Genomic DNA, 21,807 nt, shown 5'->3' with positions numbered 1-21,807 from the left:
GAATATTTCAGTACCTTTTGCAAGCCCAGAAGTATCTTCATTAGATGCATTTGCCTGGGATTGACAATATTGACAAGAAGTGGATCTTCACAGCTTTCCTCCTCATCTTGGTGGCACCCAAACTGGGACCAAAAGACCTTAACAGAAGGCTGCTTAGGTTCTTGGGATGGCTAGATGTGTATTTTTATTTCAGGATGAGCCCAAGGTCATGCTAAAATGGAATTTCCAGAAAAACAAAAATTAGCTATTTACCTCTTAAGCCTTTGGGGGAAAATTCCACTCTATTTGAATAATGGGAGATTAGACATGTCGGCGTTGTTCCGTTTCTGCTTTATTAATGATTTAATATATCTACAGAGACTTAATAAATTACAGACAAGGCTCATGATCATTCAGACCATTTTTATTTGTCAGCTACTTCTTTTTCATAGACTGTTATTTCTTACAGGAAAATAAATCCTCAGACTTTGTTTTTACATTTCTGTTCTCCCTTAATGGACCTATAGGAAATATTTCAACAAATATCTCCTTTTAAAGTGTGGCTTGTTTATATAAAATATTAACACAGAATGATACACATGCAAACAGATGAATTTTTAAAAATACACAAGTTGGGCCCATCTTCAAAAGCCCAGGAATCTCTTAGGATATAGATATGCAATTTTAGAAATGAATTCAGACTTCCTTACTCTCTTGTCTAGTAAAGCTCATTACTCACCCAAGGTGACATGTACACTGTGTATTTTTGTAATGCTGCATGGTAAAAATGAATGCAACCAAACTTAGTCACGTAACAATGAAAAAAATTTCAGTCAGGAGAGCTTATTGACAGCTGGCATATGTGTTTATGCATCCGTTTGCAGTCTTAGCCTGGTACCCAGAAATCCACCCTGTACCGTGCCAGACCTCTTTCCTATAAGTGGTTCAGCAGAGACCTCAAAAAGGCTGCCAGAGCTCTAAATCTGCAGGAAAGTGTGTGAAACTCAGGAGGAGAGTCAACACTGAGGACATCTCCTGGGTGGTCCCTGATGTTTGCATCTGGCAGAGGCAGCGGGAGAATGGTCCTCTTCTAGGAAGACCCCACAGTCATGGGGTGAACATACATACTTCACATGGTAATGTCTCTAAGTTCACATCTGCCTTCCCTCTCTTCAGAGCCCTCAGCTTTTTACTAGCCATCTTCAGGATGTCTCCGTCTCTAATATTTCACATCATGCCTGAAACTGGATGTATGGCTTTCCTGCACCACCAAGCCCATTCTAACATTTCAGGTCTTACCATCCACAGAGTTGCCTGAGCCAGAAACCTGAGATTCAGCTAGTGACCACTTGCCCTGGGTTGTGCAGAACTTTTCTGGTTTTTCACTGGCAAGTCCATATCCTGGGAAACACCTTCACCCAGCCAGATTGGGACAGTTGGCATTGTGGAGTTAGCTGGAATGTTGCCTTTTCTCAAAGAAGAAAATGGAAACCCACTCCAGTTTCTTGCCTGGGAAATCCCATAGACAGAGGAGCCTGGTGGGCCATCGTCCATAGGGTCACAAAGAGTTGGACACGCCTTCACAACAACTGCCCTCTCCCTTACACCAAGTCCAGTCAGTCCCTGAACCTGGGCTGCTCCTGCTCCCTTGGGGATGTCCACCCTCTCCACTGCTCTGCGCCCCCTCCTGCAGCTTTGGTTCCGGGCCAGGCTGCTGTCGTCTCTCACCTGTGGTCACGGTAGTCTGCACTGCTCCCATTTCCATCCCATCATCAACTGTCCCAGTGCGGTCAGAGGGACTTTTCTAAAGAGCCATCTTACCATGCACACGGCAGCTGAAACCATTTGGTGGTCCACTTGCCTTTGGGGTAACCCCCGAACACCTCAGCTCGACATAGCACATAAGGAAGGCCCTTCATCATCTGATTCTCACTGCTGTCTTTCTCCCTGATTTGGGCTGAATTCGTGTTTTCAAAATGCCACGCTCGCTCTTGTCTCTGAGCCTTTGCCACCTCTGCCCCAGTTCAGTGCATTGCACCCGTAGGTGCTCCGTAGATGCTTATAATGAAGGCACAGGAGAGCCCCCAGCCTGAGAGACGGGACACCAATTCCAGCCCTGGTTCTTCCACCCCCAGCTCTGTGGCCTTCAGGCTGCCATGTCCTCTCTCTGAGCTTGTTTTCTTACCTCCAAGCTGAGCTTTTTGGTCTGACGGAGGAATTTCAACTCTGACATTATGATCACATGTTTCTTCATTTCTTACTGATCATTCTAAGTAAGAAGGGATAAGCAAACAATCTCAAAAATAAGTTTTCAGTTGAAGCTAGAGCATTTACTGCAGTGAAATTCTGGTTGGATGATGTGTCTTCTCACATTTGGGGCAAAGATGCTGTTGTAACATTTTATTTGGGGTTCCAGCAGATGAGGTCATTTAAATGCTGCTGTGGCAACTCCCTTTAATATACTACCCCTGTTTTTGGTAAATAAATCCCTCTGTTTGCCTTCGTGGAGAGACGCATGTGTGAGCTCACACAGTAATTGGCGGTTTATAGGAAAGGGTAGCACTCCAACATTAATACAGACGTCCATAGCATCCAATTTTGCGTGGTTTGGCTTTTTCTCAACAGACTGACAAAGTCTCATTGCCCTTTCAGCCAACGTAGAAGGAAGCAAAAGCCCAAGCCATCTGTCTAGACAGGGTCTGCTTCAGAACTCTGTCATCTCTACAACTGGATCTGTGTTCACACTCTGAATACTGGCAAACGTGCAGGTCTCCCATCTTGGCGAACTTCTTAATGTCAGTCTCGATAACTTTGAAGACCCCTAAGATTATGGTAAACATTCTCTGTTTGTTCATTCAGTGACATTTATGCAGTATTGTGATGTGCTAGGCACTTTTCTAGCTGCTGGAAAATCCATTGGTAAATGAGAGACAAGGTTCCTATCTTAAGGCATTTATCACAAATAAGGGGCCACAAGCAATAAATACATAAAAAAAAAAACCAGAGTGTTAGATGCTGACCACAAGTACAATAAATGAAATAAAACAGAGTGAAGTAAAAGATGTCCCAGCAGTGACATGGGCGGGGGCCCAATTGATAATGGGTGTCAGCGAAGACCTTATTAAAGAGGCCATGTTTCAGCTGAAGACTGTCAGGAGGAGAGCAGTCCTGCAGAATCTGGGGGCAGAATGTTTCTGGTGAGAAACTAACATCTGAAGGTGCCGTAAGACAGGAATGATAGAATATTCTGGTAGCAGAGACTGCAGCATAGTGAGTGATAGGGAGAAGACTAGGAGGTGATGTGAAAGAGACAAGATTACAAAAGTTCGTGTTTACCATCGCAAAGAGTGTGGACCTTATTCTATATCTAGGGAGCTATCAGAAGGTTTAAGTTAAATGCATCATGATGTTTTTCTTTAAAGTTTATCCTAAATGCGTAATGGAGAATAGTGGCTTGTGAGAGGTTAAACTTATAAATGGAGACCAGATCAGAGACTATGATAACCCAAGCTAAAAATGCTGGTGACTCATGAGGGTGGTAGCAGAGAAGATGAGCCGAGGTGAGATGGATGTGGATCTGCTTTGCGAATAGAGCCTTCGGATCTCACTTATGGTTTAAGTACAGGGAATAGAAGGATGAATCAAAGACAGTCCTTGGGTTTTTGGTTTGCATATCCTCTTGAGCTTGAACCGATGATGTTGCTGTTCCCATTGAGATGGCAAAGCCAGGAAGAGAAGAGACTCTACTGGTGTGTGTAGAAGATACCTAAGTGGAATTGTAAGAAGACAGTTGGCAATATACTTGATACTATTGTATTTAAGTTGGCCCGTTGGGTTTTGGCTAGTTCCAGCTTTAGACTAATACACTTTAGAACTGATTTTATTTTTAACTGAACACTGCTTTCATCTGTAGGCAGCTAGATTTAATGTGACAGTTGCACAATTAAGACTGATAGCATCTGCCGCTTCCTGCTTCTGACTTCCTTTGTGTTCCTCGGAACCCCTTCATTAGAAGATCAAGAAATTCCATGGTGAGGAAACGTGCATCATTTTCTTTGAATTCTCCCCTTTTAGTTCCTACTGTCTGTTATGGCAGGGGAATCATCTTATTGGATAAAAGTGAGGAAGGAGATCTGTTTCTGGACTAGTATAATTAGGGGCTTTATTATAGATTGGTCATTTCTGCCCTCTGAAGCTTTTTCAGATTTTTTTGATGTGGACCATTCTCTTTATTTTAAATTTTTAATTAATTTATTGTAATTGCCTTACAATATTGTGTTGGCCTCCACCATAGAACAATGCAAATGAGCCGCAAGTACACATATGTCCCCTCCCTCCTGAACCTCCTCCCCACGCCTCCTCCCCACGCCCCCCCTTCCCCCCTCTTGGTTTGCCACAGAGCACTAGGTTGAGCTCTCTGTGCCCTGCAGCAGCTTCCCACTGGCTAGCTAGTTTATGCATGATAGTACATATGCGTCTACTCTCTCTACTTGTCCCACCCTCCCCCTCCTCCATGTGGCCAAAGTCTGTTTTTTATGTCTACATCCCTCTTCCCGCCCTGCAAATAGGTTCGTCAGTACCATTTTTCTAGATTCCATATATATGCGTTAATATATGAAATTTGTTTTTCTCTTTCTGACTTTCTTCACTCTGTATAACAGGCTCTAGGTTCATTCACCTCACTAAAGCTGACTCAAATGTGTTCCTTTTTATGACTGAGTAATACTCCATTGTATATATGTACCACAACTTCTTTTTCCATTCATCTGCCAGTGGACATGTGGGTTGCTTCTATGTCCTAGCTGTTGTAAATAGTGCTGCTATTAACATTGGGGTATATGTGTCTTTTTCATTTATGGTTTTCTCAGAGTATATGCCCAGTAGCAGGATTACTGGGTCATATGGTAGTTTTATTCCTAGTTTTTTTAAGGAATCTCCATACTGTTCTCCACAGTGGCTGTATCAATTTGCATTCCCACCAAGAGTGCAAGAAGATTCCCTTTTTCTCCACACCCTCTCCAACATTTATTGTTTATAGACTTTTTGATGATGGCCATTCTGACTGGTGTGAACTACTAACTCATTGCAGTTTTGATTTGCATTTCTCTAATAATGAGTGATGTTGAGTATCTTTTCTTGTTTTTGTTGGCCATCTGTACGTCTCTTTGGAGAAAAGTCTGTTTAGGTCTTCCTCCCGCTTTTTGACTGGGTTGTTTGTTTTTCTAGTATTGAGCTGCCTGAGCTGCTTATGTGTTTTGGATATTAAGCCTTTGTCAATTGTTTCATTTGCAATTATTTTTTCCCCATTCTAAGGGTTGTCTTTTCATCTTGTTTATAGTTTCCTTTGCTGTGCAAAAGCTTTTAAGTTTAATTAGGTCCCACTTGTTTATTTTTGTTTTTATTTCCATTGCTCTAAGAGGTGGGTCATAGAGAATCTTGCTGTGATTTATGTCAAGGAGTGTACTGCCTATGTTTTCCTCTATGAGTTTTCTGGCCTTACATTTATGTCTTTAATCCATCTGAGTTCATTTTTGTGTATGGTGTTAGGAGGTGTTCTATTTTCATTCTTTTATATGTAGCTGTTCAGTTTTCCCAGCACCACTTATTGAAGAGGCTATCTTTTCTCCACTGTATATTCCTGCCCCCTGTGGCCGTGGACCATTCTTAAAATCTTTATTGAATTTGTTACAATACTGCTTCAGTTTTATGCTTTGGTTTTTTGGCCAAGAGGCATGTTGGATCTTAGCTCCCTGACCAGGAATCAAACCCACATCTCCCACATTGGAAGATGAAACCATGACCACTGGACCTTCAGGGAAGTCCCCCTCTGAAGCCATTTATTTTAGATATGTGGTTTTGTTTTGTTTTTAACTGGTTGTGTGCATCTTGGGCCAGGGGTGTGGAGTGGGTTTGTGGGTGTTCTCCATGAATACTGTCTTTAACTCCTCTGTCAGGGTAAACATTTAGGCCATCCTTTCCCCATGATCATAGTTTTGCATGTTCCTGGTCACAAGTCCTATTTCTAAAAGCATTTAAGAATTAGAACTGTATCCAGTATTGTCACATCCTCTATGAACCATACCTAACGTCTTCTGTTTAGCCAAAGGAGGGTAGGATGGGAGAAAATGATGGTGTAATTAGTCATAGGGATGGATAGGTTTCTATTAATTTGGGCTAAAACTAAAGGGATTTTCTTGTATCTGGGCTCTAATAGTGGTCCCTGTTGTTCTTGGGAAAGAGTTCCACAGCTTTTCTGTACTGGGGAAGAGAGGAACACTGCCCCACATCTTCAGGACACCAGGAACCATGGGATATCTTCCAAGGGGATAAAAAAAGTCAGGCCACCATCTGTGCTCATTTCTTACCTGCTCTGTGAGGCCCAGGGAGGCAGCCACAGGACTGGCCTGTGTGTAAATGCAGGATGCTCAGCTCGCCAAGACAACAGCTAATCAGCACACCCCTGCATGTGTTCTCTTTGGTTCTCCACCTGGCATACAGTCTCATGTACTGGAAGTATTGAAAGTTGCTGTCTCGGGGTAATTATCAAGGATGGCTTCATGGAAGGAGTGAAGCTGTGAGAGACTCTGAAGGCAGGAAGGCTGTTCCTGAATGGGAAGGAAAGGTGTTCCAGAGGTCAGAGGCAACAAACCAAAACCCAGGGAGTCCAAAGTGAGACGATGGGATGATGTAGGGCTTGTTGACAAGTTCATGAACTACTGTGGTAAGCCAGTGACTTCTGAAGTTACATTTGGCCAGACAGGCTTCATGGACTTGTGGTCAGTGGATGGAGGAGACAGCTGGCATCACCGCGTGTTGCTGGAATTGTGGGGGCCCTGTGAGCAGCCCTGGGCTTGGAAACGAGTAGGACCCAACAAGTCTCTGTCTGCTGATAATTTCCCTAGACATTCCTGTTGCTGCGCATCAGTGACCATTCCACATCTGTTTTTTTTACTGTTGCCTAAAGCTTCATTTTCGTTTCTGACAGTATGCGCTTCGGATTTTCTAAATGCCTCACATTTTTTCTCTTTTGCAAACAGCTTGAATGGGCAGGTTGCCTATTTTGGGGGAGATGATTGCTTTGTCTGCATTGGGCCTTAGCAGTTCCATTGGACCTTCGTGGTGAATGGAGAAAGCAGATGGTTTTTACTCTATATATTGAGGAATGCGTTGGGACCCCTACCTATATACGTAGAGCTAAAAAGGACTTTGGGATGAGCCTAAAGTCAGACTCCCAGATAAACCACTTTGGAAGCTTTTGCTTTCATTTGTCTGAATAGCCAAGTGTCTGAGGGAACTCCGGTGTTTTGCAGTGGAGTATCTTTGTGTCCTTGGAATGGAATACAGAGTCAAAAGGAGAATGAACCAAGGCAGTTCAGAGGACTTAGAGACCTTTTTTTTGTTGTCTAGTCATTCAGTCACATCCAACACTTTTGTGACCCCATAGACTGTAGCCCGCCAGGCTCCTCTGTCCGTGGGATTCTCTAGGCAAGAATACTGGAGTGGGTTGCCATTTCCTTCTCCAGGGGATCTTCCTGACCCAGGGACCGAACCCTCATCTCCTGCAAAGTGTCCTGCATGGCAGGCAGATTCTTTACCACTGAGCCACCAGGGAAGCCCTAGAGACCTCTATTAGTTTTTAAAAATGATTGATTTGGGGAAATTCCTGGCAGTCCAGTGGTTAAGACTCCATGCATCCAGTGCTGGGGGTGTGGGTTCAATCCCTGGTCAGGGAACCAAGACCCCCCACAGCCAAAAAATAAGTGAAATAGAAAGGGTAGATTTTTATAGTTGTTGTAGCATTTTTAAATGTTTTTAAAGAGCGTGTTGACCAATGTATGTTGATAACAAGTACACCAGTGAATTTCCTATTTTGATTTCTCCAAGATCTCATTCACATGTTGTCGGGAAGTTTAAGATTCAATTCAGTGTGACGTTTTTAACATTTATGCGAGTGTAAGTCACATATGGTTACTGATTAACATTTATTATGTATTTTACTAGATGTCAGGAGCATTGCTGCCTGCTTCCTGTCTCATTTAATCCTAACAACCAGACTTGGAAGTTTTACTAATCATCCCTACTTTAAAGGCAGGGATATTGAGGTTTTGAGGCCTCAATTGATTTTCATAAGTACTAAGTGGTTGAGCTTGGCTTAAACTAGTTGATTGGATCAAACTAGAGTCTCCTGGCTCTGTCTTCCTTTCATCTCCCTTTATTAATTAGTAGGTGTAGTAAATAAACGGAACCCAGACACAGCCAGTGTTTACTCACGTAGTGGTATCTGGGTTTCAGGCAGAAGAGCTTTACTTAACAGGATCCTGGTCAGGGAATTCACACATCACCTTTGCCGTGCTTTCCAAAGTCATCTCCACTGGCCCCAGGTGGCTCATTCAATTTAATTAAAATGAAATGAAACATTCAGTGTCTCTGTTGCCAGCAGCCACATTTCAGGCATTCGACAGCCACCTATGGCTGGCGGCTCTCCTGTTAGATGATGCAGACACAGAACACTCCTGCCGTCATGAGAACTGGATTGGGCAGCACTGACTGCTGCCCGAGACTTTGGTCCAGCCCGTAGAGTTTTCTCATCAGTGGGCCTCTGCAGTGTCGGTCAACAAGCGATGGGACTCGGCCAGACCTCCAGCTGCCCCTCCTGTGAGAATGGTGCGTGTCTGTCCAGATGCTTCACGGTGTGCTCACTTTTTCTTCCAAGGAGGAAGTCGGCCGGATATGGAAGATGGAGCTGCTTAAAGAATCGGATGGGCTGGGAATTCAGGTTAGTGGAGGCCGAGGATCAAAGCGCTCACCTCACGCTATCGTTGTCACCCAAGTGAAGGAAGGCGGTGCCGCTCACAGGTGACTGGATAACTCTCCCCTTTCTCTGCTTCCTGGTCCTCCCCTCCCCTGCCCCTGGGTGCTGGGGGGGTAGTCAAAGGCCTGGTGATTACAGCTTACAAGGAAGGTGCTGGAGCATGGCAGGAAATCAGGCACTAGCAGTTCTAATTAAATACCCTTCTGAGCACAGGAAGTGGCTAATGGGTGGGGCCACTGCACGAAGGAGGGATTAGATTCCTTTCTAATCCATTCACTTTGAGTGTCAAGTGAAAGGTATCCTGAGTCTGAGGATGCTGGTGACACGTGGTTCCTTATCCAGAGCTACCACTTGGTGGAACACCACATCCTTCACATGGTCACTGTGGCTGACGACTCGGGAAAGTGATGGGGTTCAAACGTGACCACAGTTCACCTGCCACGTCATGGCTGTCAAGATTTGACACACATGTAAACATGTGTGTCTTGGTCATGCAGATGTGGAGGGAGAAAAATCAATGTGAGTTTTCTCCTTGTGACCTGAAAACCATTCACACTCCAAAGCTACTTTTTTAACCTCAACAGTCATCTGAAGTAGGAAGATGGGTGGTGCTTAGGCAGAGGCACGTCAAAGAAGTCCATATTGAGTCAGAGGCAGGTAGCCGTCCCCAGATGGAAGGTATGCTCCTACTTTGGGGCTGATTGCTCCTATATACATAGGGCATCTACTATTTGCAAAGCACCATAGGGTGTATTTGTATGTTGGATGCCCATCTGTATAGAATAAGTGGGTAAAGGTGGAATTTCACTGATGAGGGAGGTGATGCTGGTCTGGAAATAATATTCAGCCCAGGTACCCTGATGCTGAAAGGGAAATGGCAAACCAGAGCAGTAATGGCCTGCCCAAGACCTTGGGGGCTCTCAGAAACATATCTCATTAGGCGAAGTTGAAGGAGCTTGACATATTTGGTCTGAAGAATAGAATACCGAGGAGAGGACCAGTGCACTGATTATCAAGGTTTTCAATGCTCATCGATCCCATAACTAGAAAATATGATCTGTTAGCCTGAGTAGAGAAGAGATTAACTGCAGGTGTCACTTATTTGGGTGGCGGTAATTACTGAAGGTTTAAGACCTTAGGTAGTTCATATCCAGAAGAGCATCATCACACTTCCCAAAGGATAGCTGCTTTAAAGAATTCTCATCAGATAGCCATTTCCCCATTACTCCTAGGTCTTTGGAAAGTTGGCAATTAGGAAATTCCTGTGCCCAGAGCTGAGCTTAAATAGAACTGTTCTTATCCATTTTTCAAGTGAGCCATTTTTTAACGGGTCTCACCGTTTTCTTACACCCCTAGCCTGTATGTGTGTATGTGTCTGGGTGTCTAATTCACATGTGGGGCATTCTAGGTAATAACTGGAGCTGAGAAAGATGGGATCAAAGAGGAAAATAAGAGGAACAGAGATGTGGATGGCTTGTGGTGGTGTGGATAAGTAAACCCAAGGACACTGGCCCTGATCACTGTGTTCTCCAGTATTCCTGAATGCCTCTCCTTCACAGAGCTTGCCCTCACGCCTCCTTGAGCTTCCAGTGTGCTTATTCACCATGGTTTCCCTCTTTCTTTTCTGTTTCCATCCCAAGCATCTACTGTGATACTTAGCATTTCTCTGCTTTAGGGATTTTTGAAGGACAGAAAGCAGAGATTGTCAGCAATCTCTCATGCTTCCTGTCTTCTGTTAAAGCCTAAATTCATAGAAAAGATAATGATACATGCCCTAGAGGACAGAGAGAGAAAATGGTGAGGGAGAGGAGGAGAGGGAAGTTGGTTAATTTATTGAAAGCAAGCAAGGAGGAGAGAGTCTACAGACTGGAGAGAAAAACACTGGGGTGAATCTGTGTGAGAGACAAGCGTGAGTGCCACCCTTGAATCCTGGGTGCTGATGCAAAGCCTCCAGAGGGGATGGTGGGACCTGGGCTTTGGGACTCTCAACTTCACTCAATTTCCCATCTCATATTTAGCAGTGGGGATGAAGAGCCTCTGGCTGCTTTGGGATCATGGGAGACCAGGCCATTGGAGGCTCAGTTGGCACCCACAGATCTGTTGACCTCCTATGACTGACAAGGCCTGCCTGGTGCTCTGTAACCGTCTGTCCCCAAACCTCTGTAGGGCAGGCAGACCCCATGGTGACTGGACCTCCTTCCAGCCCAGTAAGAAGGAAGCTCCAAGTCCTTCACTTAATTTAAAGGAAACAAAGAGAACACATTTGCATGCCTGTGATGTACACCGGGTCTGTTCCCTGCAACAGCAGTAACTTAGGCAGTTTCTTTGTTCATTTTTCCGTTCATCCACCTGCTTATGGAGCTTGGTGGCAGAGACACAAGGAGGAAGGGGGCAGTTTGAGACTTGACCCTCAAGGCCCCATGACTCTTGGGCACGGGGGTTACAGACACATGCGGTTCAGGGTCTCAGGTGCCACAGAGGAAATCCTGGCAACAGTGTGTCACCTGGGGAGAGAGGGACGGGTGTTAGGGAAGGATTCCTGGTGAGCTGCGGATACCTTTTTCTTCTGGGGCTCAGCTCAGAGACTCAGCTGAAGACTCAGTCACAAGGGCAGGATGGCAGGTAGGACTGAGAAAAGAAAGACTTAAGTATCCTAAAGATTTGGGGTCTCGATTCCTCTCCATCATGTCTCCACCTGCATGGGAGGTGTTTCATTGACATTGATGTAGGATATGGTGGTAACTTATGATCGTGCCTATAACTAAGGGACCATCTGAAATCGTAAAGCTCCTAGTCTCTGCTAACTGGGCATCTGGACCCTGACAGAAGGATGAGCGGTCCCACCCCAGCCATCCCCATCTTCCATACTCCTCTGTAGCCCATTTTGGACTGTCCCCTTCTGACAACCCTCCCCAACTCCAGGAAGATGGCCCTTCCCAAGCCTAGAACATCTTGACGAGGGATTTTTTTTTTTTTTTTCCCCGTCTCCATTTCCTCAGGGATGGCAGACTATCCTTAGGAGATGAGCTGCTGGTAATCAATGGTCACTTACTAGTCGGGCTCTCCCACGAGGAAGCTGTGGCCATTCTTCGCTCAGCCACTGGAGTGGTTCAGCTGGTGGTGGCCAGCAAGGTAGGTGGATTTGTTTGTTTTGTAAAATATTTTGAATGGCAGTGGTAGATTTGGTTGTGAGCCCTCCGCATGAACCCCCTAACACATGCGTACTCCCCTTTGCTTGGGCCAGGCAAATAGCCATGATTCTGCAGTGCAAGCCCACAAGGGGCCCTGAGCTTAAGGGCATTTAATCATCTTGCCATCCTTTAAGAGTCTTTATAGGTATATCTGGGCTTCTCTGGTAGCTCAGCTGGTAAAGAATCCGCCTGCAAAGTGGGAGACCAGGGTTCGATCCCTGGGTTGGGAAGATCCCCTGGAGAAGGGAGCAGCTACCCACTCCAGCATTCTGGCCTGGAGAATTCCATGGACTAGGATGCAAAGAGTTGGACATGACCGAGAGACTTTCACGATAGGTTTATCTAGGAGATTAAAAAGCAACAAAAGGACTAAGGAAAAGGGATGAATGGGAGAAAAGCCAGGATAGAGAGAGTAGCAACTGGCCCAAGGGGAAACCAAGGAGGAGATGTGGAAGCAGGGGCGGGAGGGAGGTGACGCGCCTCTGGAGATGCACACCTTCTCGGACCTGCAGGAAGGAGGTTGGGACGGCATGGGCAGGCTGCAGGCCCGGGCTCTGATCCCCAGCAGCACACAGCCTCGGTGCTGGAGGAAGCCTTGTGAACCTTGCTTGTCCAGCTACGCCCCCTCCCATCCTCCTCAATTTTACAAATGACCCGGCGAGACAGAGCTTCCGAGGGGGCCTTGATGCGGCTGGCAGTGCCGGGACCCTGGCTCTTGCTGTGACGCCCAGTCTGGCCGTGCCCTCTGTCTGGATGCCAGCTCTTCTTCACGAGGCCTCAGGCTGGGGCTCCTTTCACCCCCACCCACCAGAGCATGTGAAACTAGTGCTGAGATATGGGACCCCCATCTCTCTCCAGGGTCTCGCCACCCTTAGAACGCTGCAGAGAGGCAGTGGGATACCGCGGCTGCGGGACCAGGGGAGGAACAAGGGCTGTCTGGGTTCTGCTCCATTGTCTGATGAGATAGTGACATCCATGAGCCCAGGGGAGAGCCCTCAGGACTTGGGGGCTAGTGCAGTGGAGCCACGGGGCTTCTTTCCAGTTCATCCTGGATCCAACGCAGGGGAGCACTGGTGTGAGCCACCCCATCCTTAACCCTTCCCAGCAATAGCTCTCACCAGGATGGCTGATTTCCCCCAGTTATCCTTGATGTTACTTTTGAACCCTGCATCCACAGGTTTTTATTTATTTTCCTTCTTAGATTTTGTGTGCTCAATCACGTCTGACTCTGCAACCCCATGGACTGTAGCCTGCCAGGCTCCCCTGTCCATGAGATTTCTCAGGCAAGAATACTGAAGTGGGTTGCTGTTACCTCCTCAGGGGATCTTTCCAACTGTGTCTCTTGTGTCTCCTGCATTGGCAGGCAGATTCTTTACCACTAGCACCTCCTAGGTTTAATAAATAGGTGAGTATTTTGAGTCATCTGAAAAATCTACTTTCCCCCTTTATGCTTCGCTGGTGGCTCAACTGGTAAAGAATCCACCTGCAATGCAGGAGACCTGGGTTTGATTCCTGGGTTAGGAAGATCCCCTGGAGAGGGGAACAGCTACCCACTCCAGTATTCTAGCTGGAGAATTCCATGAACTGTATAGTCCATGGAGTCACAAAGAGTCAGACACGACTGAGCAACTTCCACTTTCTCCTTTATACCATGTACCCCAAATCCTGCTTCCAACCAGAATTCAGAGCTTGGCAAAGACTTGGCAGGAAGAGCTGATGCTGAAGCCCCGGAGGCAGGAATTGAGACCTTCTCCATTCATACACCCCATCTTCACCTCCCAGAGGTGCCGTGGGCATCCTCTTCCTAGGGGTGGGGCAGGAGCAAAGCCAGGGATGCTCTCGGTCAGCCTGGTGGATCCCACAAGGAGGGAAAGGCTGAAACAAATTCCCCATTTGACCAGATGTGGTGGGAATTTGAAAAGCCTTATTGGTTCTTACACACACACACCCCACCTCCCCAAGCTTGCAGCTTAACCCCGCAGGGGTCTCTGCACAGGCATTAAAGCATGTCCACCAGACCTTTATTTCTGGACTGACTTCTTTCTCCTACTAGTTTGGAAAGTGGGAAAGAAATCTCTTCTATGCCAGTCATTATACATAAATGACACAAAATACAAAAACAAAAAACGACCCCTCGTGGGTAAAACTAGTGATTAAGGGGCACATGTGAGATTTTTGAAAACAGACATCGCTCATCAACTTAAAGGAAGAAAGACACTAACGTACTGGCTACCACTGGGCGCCAGGCGCTTTATACCTACTGTCTCATTTAATTCTTAAAGTGAATCCCGTGAGAGAGCCATTAGTTCTTCTTATTCAGAAGATGAGATTAAAATCTAAGCGATCAGTTCATCTGTCCAGAGGTCATGCAGGCGGTGGGTGGCAGAAGCAGCTTTCATCCTGGGTCTGCTGGCCGTCAGAGCTTCATGCTACCCCTCAGTCACGTAAGATGTAAAGGAATCCAGAGCCCCTGGTGTTAGAACAAGGTCATGTGTTCCTGCCAGAGGCTGTGACACTTTGGGATGCTTGCTGAGGTCTTCGTAGGGCTGAGCAGCGTCCAGAGCTGAGGAACAGGCGTCCATTCTGGTTTTCAGTCTGTTGGCTCTTGGCCATCTGTCCAGAGCTACGGCCCTAAGGCTGACCAGCCCTCAGAGCTTTCTCCTCCTTCCCATTTGCTTCGCCTACAACTAAGCCAAATACGCTACTGCAGCAGCTGCCAGCTGTTTGCTCCTGAACTTACTCTGCTCCGTCCAAGGTGCTCATCCGTGGAGAAGAAGCACCTGATTGTTAGGCACTGCTTGACTTCTGTTCCTCTTCTTTATCCCAAAGAACAAGTCATCTACAGACTTCAGTTCTGCCTTTACATTCAAAGAGAAAAGAATAAAAAACTTTTGACTTGTCACATATAAGGAATAATAAAAAAATCTAAATTATTGTTGCAGATAAGCATCACCTCGTGACAAAACTTAACCGGCATTGTTTTAGAAATATCACAGTTACTGTCTTCTGGAAGGGATGTCTCGTGTTTCCGCACCGTATGTCATTTGTGTATGAGAGGAGCTTAGAAAGTTTTTGCTGAATGAATAAACTCGGAATGCCCTAGTTCATCTTGATATTCCTGGAAATACATGCATAGCAACACGGATTTCTCTTATGCACTTCTCTTTTTTGTTTCACTCTTGGTTTTTATTTACAAGAAATATGTATTCATTGTATCTAATGTAGAAAACCCAGAAAAAAAAGGATGAGAAGAAAAACATGATAAAATGTCTAATATCGCCCATGGTACCATCCACTAACTGGCGTTTCCTTCCAGACAGGAACACGTTTCCTTTTAAATTGAATCAAACACAAGGAGACTGACTGTACCTGGAGACAGTCCCACCAGGATTCGGGCAGCACAGCCCTTTAAAAGCTGTGTGTCTTGAGCAAGTTGGTGCTTCTTTCGAAATCTCACTTGTGCGGTGAGAATCAATAACTGCTTCATGGGATATTAGGAAGATCAAATGAAGGATAAAGATCTCTAAACAATGTAGTTGGTCACAGTGAGCACTTGCAGAAATGTGTCTTTATGGTTTTCATATTGTATCCAGGTTATTGTTACATCTGTTATTAATATGGTTCTTACATATTATTTTTAACCTGCTTTTTCACTAAGTAACCCGCTAAAAAATGGCAACCCACTCCAGTGTTCTTGCCTGGAGAATCCCAGGGATAGGGGAGCCTGGTGGGCTGCTGTCTATGGGGTCGCACAGAGTCGGACACAACTGAAGCAACTTAGCAGCAGCAGCAACCCGCCAAAAGAGCTCTTTCCACATCAGGAAATGTATTTCTGGATCAGCATTTTTAATGACAGTGGCGTATTCTATCTTGTGGCTGTTGTGAAATTTACTCAGCAGTTGGAACTTTCACTCTTTTAAGCTTTCTGCTATTAATAGTTGAGCAGAATTGACATCACAGAAGAGGATTCAGCTCACTTTGTCACAAATAACTCTTTTTCCTTTCCTTGGGCAAGGTCTGAAAGTATGGTAGTCACAAATTACTGATCTAAGATGAGTGAGGTTCAGGTACCTTGCAGGAGTGGAATCCACGTCGAACTAGGAACAAACATCAATCTCACCAGGTGCCAGCTCACTGGTAGTTTGTAAGTCCCTTTTTATAAGCTGGGTATTCTTTGTTGTTCTATTTTCCATCATCCCCCAAGGAATATGATGATCAAAACTTTGCACATGTTTCCTTCCTGGTAGAAATCGCTGGTGTGGCAACAAGAGGAGAGGGCGTGTTGCTCTTTCATTCTGGCCTCAGATCAGCCCTGTAGCCCTGGTCCCTGGCCTCACGTGCCATGTCCTTCCCCAGGAGAGCTCTCAGCGCCCGTGCGTGCCTCATTTGTCCTTGAGATTGTCACCCGGCCTCATGGATCTCGCCTGCACCGCACACCCATTCTGACTTTATCTGTGTCTAGGAAGGAAGGGCTCTGTTAATGAAGCCCCCTTTGGAGTCTAATCTTAATAGAATGTGATTCCATGGGTTTCTGTTGTCCTTTAAAAGTTGTTCAAGGACTGCTTTCATGGCAGACATTATCGGTCTCTACTCTCATTGCAATTCAGTAAATGATCTAATCTTTCTAACCAACAGGGGCTTGTGAGATGAGCAGTGAGCGAGAGGAGAATATAGTGGATGTTTGAGCTCTGAGCTCGACCTAGAGACACAGCGCTGAGTAGACATGGTTTGGGGAACTCTCAGACAAAAAGCGAGATAGACGAATAAGTTATATACCCACAGTGAGGCAGTAAACGTAGAGGACATGAGAGGAGAAATGTGGGACTCCAGGAAGGCTTGCCAGAGAGGATGCTCAAGCTTTGCCTCAAGAGGTCTTAGTCTTGGGAAGAAGAGTGGTCTAGGCAGGGGAGCTGCTGGTGAAAGAGGAAGCATGGCTGGGAGAGCCTGGCGTGTTTGAAAGTCAGGGTGGCTTGAATGGAAGGGAGGCTTAGAGGGGAGAATGGAGGCAGGTGAGTTTGGAGAGCTGGGCAGAGGCCAAATCTCTGATGTTGGCCTGCCAATGAGGGAGTTTAAATTACATCCTGAAAGTAAGACGGCGGTGGGGGGGTGGGATGGGGGGGAATCGAAGGATCTTAAGTTCAGGGAGCTTAGATTACTCATAGAAACATTCACCTAAGAAACACTGATTCATCAAGGGAAAAAAAATCTCAAGGTTTAAATTGGCTCTGTACCCTGGACATGTACATTCGCCTCGCACACCTGGAAATGTGAACATATACTCCATGTAGTCGTTGGACTGGGAACACGTGGCCACCCACGGTTGACTCCGCTATGTTTCCTTGACCTTGATATCGCAGGGTAATTCACAGGCGTCTCATTGTTTCCCCGCAGGAGAACTCTGCCGAGGACCTCCTGAGGCTGACATCTAAGAGTCTGCCTGACCTGACCAGCTCCACAGAGGACGTGTCCTCTTGGACCGACAACGAAGACCAGGAGCCAGACGAGGACGAAGGCACCGGCTCATCTTCCATCCAGAGAGCAGTAAGTGCGCCTGTGCTCTGCCGGGATGCTCTGCTGGGATGATGTTCTGCCAAAGACTTGGGTACCAGGGCCAGAGATAAAAGCTTGAGATAGACATTATGGTCCAGACCAGGATGGGAGAGAACCACAGTGCATCTTTTTATTTATTTATTTTTTTTTGTTAGAATCATCCAGAAAAATCTATGAAGGTAATACTTCACGTTTAAGAAAAAACAATTGGCACCATACCCCTGGAAATAAGAGAGCAATTGGTACTGAGTTCAGTGCATGTATCAACTTCTAGGGTGTCTTATAATATGCCAAGGATTTTATTGCTATTTCTTGATACAGTATTTGAAAATTATTGCTTGTGAAGTTGAGCTTAGATGGAGAGATGTCTGGTTGCAAGTGGAATGTTAAAGTAACACAGCACCCATTCAGGCGAACTTGCATGGATGTATCTCCCAGTTTTAATGAAATGAGGACTTTGCGCTTGGCTCGTGGCTCTTCCTCACACAGCCTGTGGCCCTTCACGCCCTCGTGTGCTGCCCCCCGCCCCCGCCATGTGGTCTGGCAGAGTCGGGAGGGCTGTGGTTAACTGTGGTTGCAGCGCAGCTCTGTGGTCTCCTCTTCGTTTCCCACATCTTACAGATAGCCCATATTTAGTATAAAACCTTGTTAGCTGTCGTTCCCATCCATCCAGGCCTGGGGAGGGTCCCTTCTTTCTGCCATTTGGATCTCTTACTCCTTCCCAGTAGCACTGAGCCTTGGCAGCATGATAAGCATTGGGAAGTTAGTCGTGTCTGTAATTAGGCCTTAGAAGACAGCAACACAAAATGCATCTCTTCTCCCATTTATATAATTGTTGTTGCTTAGTAACTCAGTTGTGTCTGACTCTTTGCGACCCCATGGACTACAGAACACCAGGTTTCCCTGTCCTTCGCCATCTCCTGGAGTTTGCTCAGACTCATGTCCATTGGGCTTCCCTGGTGGCTCAGCTGATAAAGAGTCTGCTTGCAGTGCGGGAGACCTGGGTTCAATCCCTGGGTTGGGGAAATCCCCCAGAGAAGGGAATGGCCACCCACTCCAGTATTCTAGTATTCTGGCCTAGAGAATTCCATGGAATATACAGTCGCCAAGGGTCGGACACGACTGAGCAACTTTCACTTCACTTCATGTCCATTGAGTCAGTGATGCCATTCAACCATCTCATCCTCTGTTGTCCCCTTCTTCTCCTGCCTCCTGTCTTTCCCAGCATCAGAGTCTTTTCCAATGAGTTGGCTCTTTACATCAGGTGGCCAAAGTATTGGAGCTTCAGTTTATCATCAGTCCTTCCAATCAATATTCACAATTGATCTCCTTTAGGATTGACTGGTTTGATCTCCTTGCAGTCCAAGGGACTCTCAAGAGTCTTCTCCAGCACCATAGTTTGAAAGCATCAGTTCTTCAGCACTCAGCCTTTTTTATGGTTCAACTCTCACATCTATACAACTATTTATATTATAATACGATAATTTAAGAAAGAAAAAGTTACTTTTTCCTTTTCTTTTTTATCACTAGAGTTCCAGGGCCACTAAACTATGGTTGTGCAGATTGTGGACTGCACAAAGGTACCGCATCTAAAGGAGCACCACTTACATCATAAATACCATAGGCTTTTGTGTTTATGAGGACAGTTTTCTGGAAGATGGCAGTAAATTTTGTTCTAACAAAATCAGTACATTAAGACAACTTTCCAGTAAACAAAGGAAAACATCTTGAAGAAGGTGTGTGTTGCGGGGGTGTGTGTGTGTGTGTGTGTGTTAGTCAGTCACTCAATCATGTCCATCTCTTTGTGACCCCATGGACTGTAGCCTGCCAGGCTCCTCTGTCCATGGGATTCTCCAGGCAAGAATACTGGAGTGGATTGCCATTTCCTTCTCTTCTCCCTGACCCAGGGATCAAACCTATATGTCTTACGTCTTATGCGTTGGAAGGTAGATTTCTTTACCACTTACACCTGGGAAACCCTCCAGAATATATCCTATCTATAATAAATCTCTTAGCTCTCATACCAGGACCATGTGGCTTTCCCGTGAACTACTTGTCACATTTAGATTTGTGCTTATTTGATTAAAATCTGTTTCTCCCATCTAACTGTGAACTCCATGCGATGTGGGAACATGATGTCTGGTTTGGGTTCCCAGTGAATCCCTTGAATTTAGCCAGTACATCTGGTGCTGGGTTATAAATAACTTAATACATTTAAAAACAAACAACAGGACAAGCATTCATTTAAAACTAATGAAAAAATGACAACAAAATCTAACTAGGTTTATCCACCACAAACATTATGGTTATGCCCCTGGCTCATAGCTGACCATATCCTAGCAGCCTCAAAGGGCTGATATCAACATTTCAGCCCCTACAGTGGTGACTTACAGAGACAGATGGCTCTCTGGATAAGCCTGGAACTGTCTGAATATCCTGTGTCTCTTCTCCCGCTATTGTGTGCCCACCCTTCAAGGCCAGGATCTTTCTGAGCCTGCCCATCCTCCTGTGACCTCCCCAGCCCCAGCACTGTCCATTCGCTGTTGGCACAGCAGTCACCCTCCACACAGAAGGCGTACGGAGTGTGTGCAGTCCCGCCGTAAACTGTTCAACTCCAGCCTGACTCTGAAGTCCCACCTTTCTAACCAGACATGGCTCTCCAGCCCACAGTTTTTCCCCTCACATGCCCACAATCTGGAGGGCTCGATCCCACCGCCCTGCCCAACTCAGCCAGCTCTCAGTGGGGAGTCGAGTAAGCTCAGGGTGTAAAGAGAGGAAAAGTCTGCAGCACACCCGCACCACCTCTGATAAGGGCCAGGGCGAGTATGTGGCCCAATAGTCTGTGGAGAGGTTATAATCACATGTTTTAAAATTTCATAATTCATAATCTCTTGCCGAAAAATCCAAGGAATTATTTGTCTAGAATTTTTTTACACTAAATACTGCTCTAAACATTAGCCATGACATATATTAAATGTATTACATGTTACATACATTTATTTAAATTATAACTTAGACTTATTGTAGTTTTATAAATTATAATGCTTTTTATAAAATGTATTTATGTAATATAGACTTCCCTGGTGGGTCAATGGTAAGGAATCTGCCCGCCAAGCAAGAGATGCAGGTTCAATCCCTGGGTCAGGAAGATCCCCTGGAGATGGAAATGGCAACCCTCTCCAGTATTCTTGCTGAAATAATCCTATGGACAGAGGAGCCTGGTGGGCTACAGTCCACGGGGTTACAAGAGAGTCGGACGCAACTTAGCAACTAAATAACAATTTATGTAATATATATGTATAATATAACTCATAATTTATGGGTTAAATGAGTTGTTCTAATTTCAAGAGTAATGTTTCTACTATATAAGTGGTTTTTGGTCCCCCCATCCCCAAGAAAACCTCACAAATAAAATACAAATCACCCACAATCGTTCTATTGAAAGATAGTAGGATTTAACATTTTACTATGCTTTTCAAGTTGATTTTAAGCACATATATATTTTTAACTGACCTTATATTAACAACTTATGAAGCTTGCTGTGGTCTTAATGATAGAATCATAAACATCTCCCCAAAGCATGATTTATAATGGCTAACATTTTATAACATGGATATGCCATAATTTATTTTACTAATTTTCTACCAAAAATTCCATTTACATCTATCACATGTGTATTTTATTTTTAAAATCATTAAGAATTCTTCATGGAACATGATTGTCCATGTAGCCCTCTGCACATTTCTCGTTTTCTTATTTGCTTCAATGGCTTGTAGCAGTAGAATTGCATAGTTAAAAGTTTTCTCCAGAGAGGTTATGCTAATTTACATTTCTAGCAGTGCCTGGGGCCTGTCATTGCCAATAACATTATCTGAAAAGTTTACAAATTAATCACATCTTGTTGTATATATTTGTTGTATATGCTTGTTACTGCAGTTTTGCCAAAGGACTTTGAGTGTGTTCGGTGCTAACACACTTTATTTGGGAAGCTTTAGGTTGCTTTTAAGAAGAAACAGATGACTGAGCAGTAGTCCCCCACAAGTACGCATGTTTCAGAGCTGTACTTCTGGGTACAGTTTTCTCCGTCACGTCACTTCCAGCTCGCAAATGCAAATCCCGAACCCCTTATCGTCGGTGGGGAAACCGGCACTGACCTTCCTTGACTGTTAGTTCTGCCTTCTCTGTGCTCCAGAGACCCCTCACCTCACCTCACCTTCCGTCCACACCCCTCACAAAACATCACAGAGAAGCGACACCAGCCTTCTTCCCTGGCTT

The 21,807-nt window shown here is 45.3% G+C and overlaps 1 protein-coding gene across 7 annotated transcripts in view; it reads left to right on the top strand.

Annotated features, from left to right (window-relative positions):
* Nucleotides 1-21,807, top strand: part of PDZD2 (PDZ domain containing 2) — a 254,700-nt gene that overhangs the window by 154,688 nt on the left and 78,205 nt on the right. For 6 of the 7 annotated variants that reach the window (XM_061393797.1, XM_061393796.1, XM_061393795.1 and 3 more), the window contains exons 3-5: nt 8,693-8,835; nt 11,791-11,923; nt 17,374-17,523. In XM_061393797.1, the coding sequence (XP_061249781.1) occupies nt 8,693-8,835; nt 11,791-11,923; nt 17,374-17,523 (426 nt within the window). The remainder of the gene's footprint in view (nt 1-8,692; nt 8,836-11,790; nt 11,924-17,373; nt 17,524-21,807) is intronic. The other variant, XM_061393798.1, reaches the window with a different exon arrangement.

The sequence above is a fragment of the Bos javanicus genome, chromosome 20, assembly GCF_032452875.1.
Source record: "Bos javanicus breed banteng chromosome 20, ARS-OSU_banteng_1.0, whole genome shotgun sequence".
Lineage (NCBI taxonomy): Eukaryota > Metazoa > Chordata > Mammalia > Artiodactyla > Bovidae > Bos > Bos javanicus.
The sequence above is the reverse complement of the archived record's forward strand: the minus strand, read 5'-3'. Positions and strand labels throughout refer to the sequence as shown.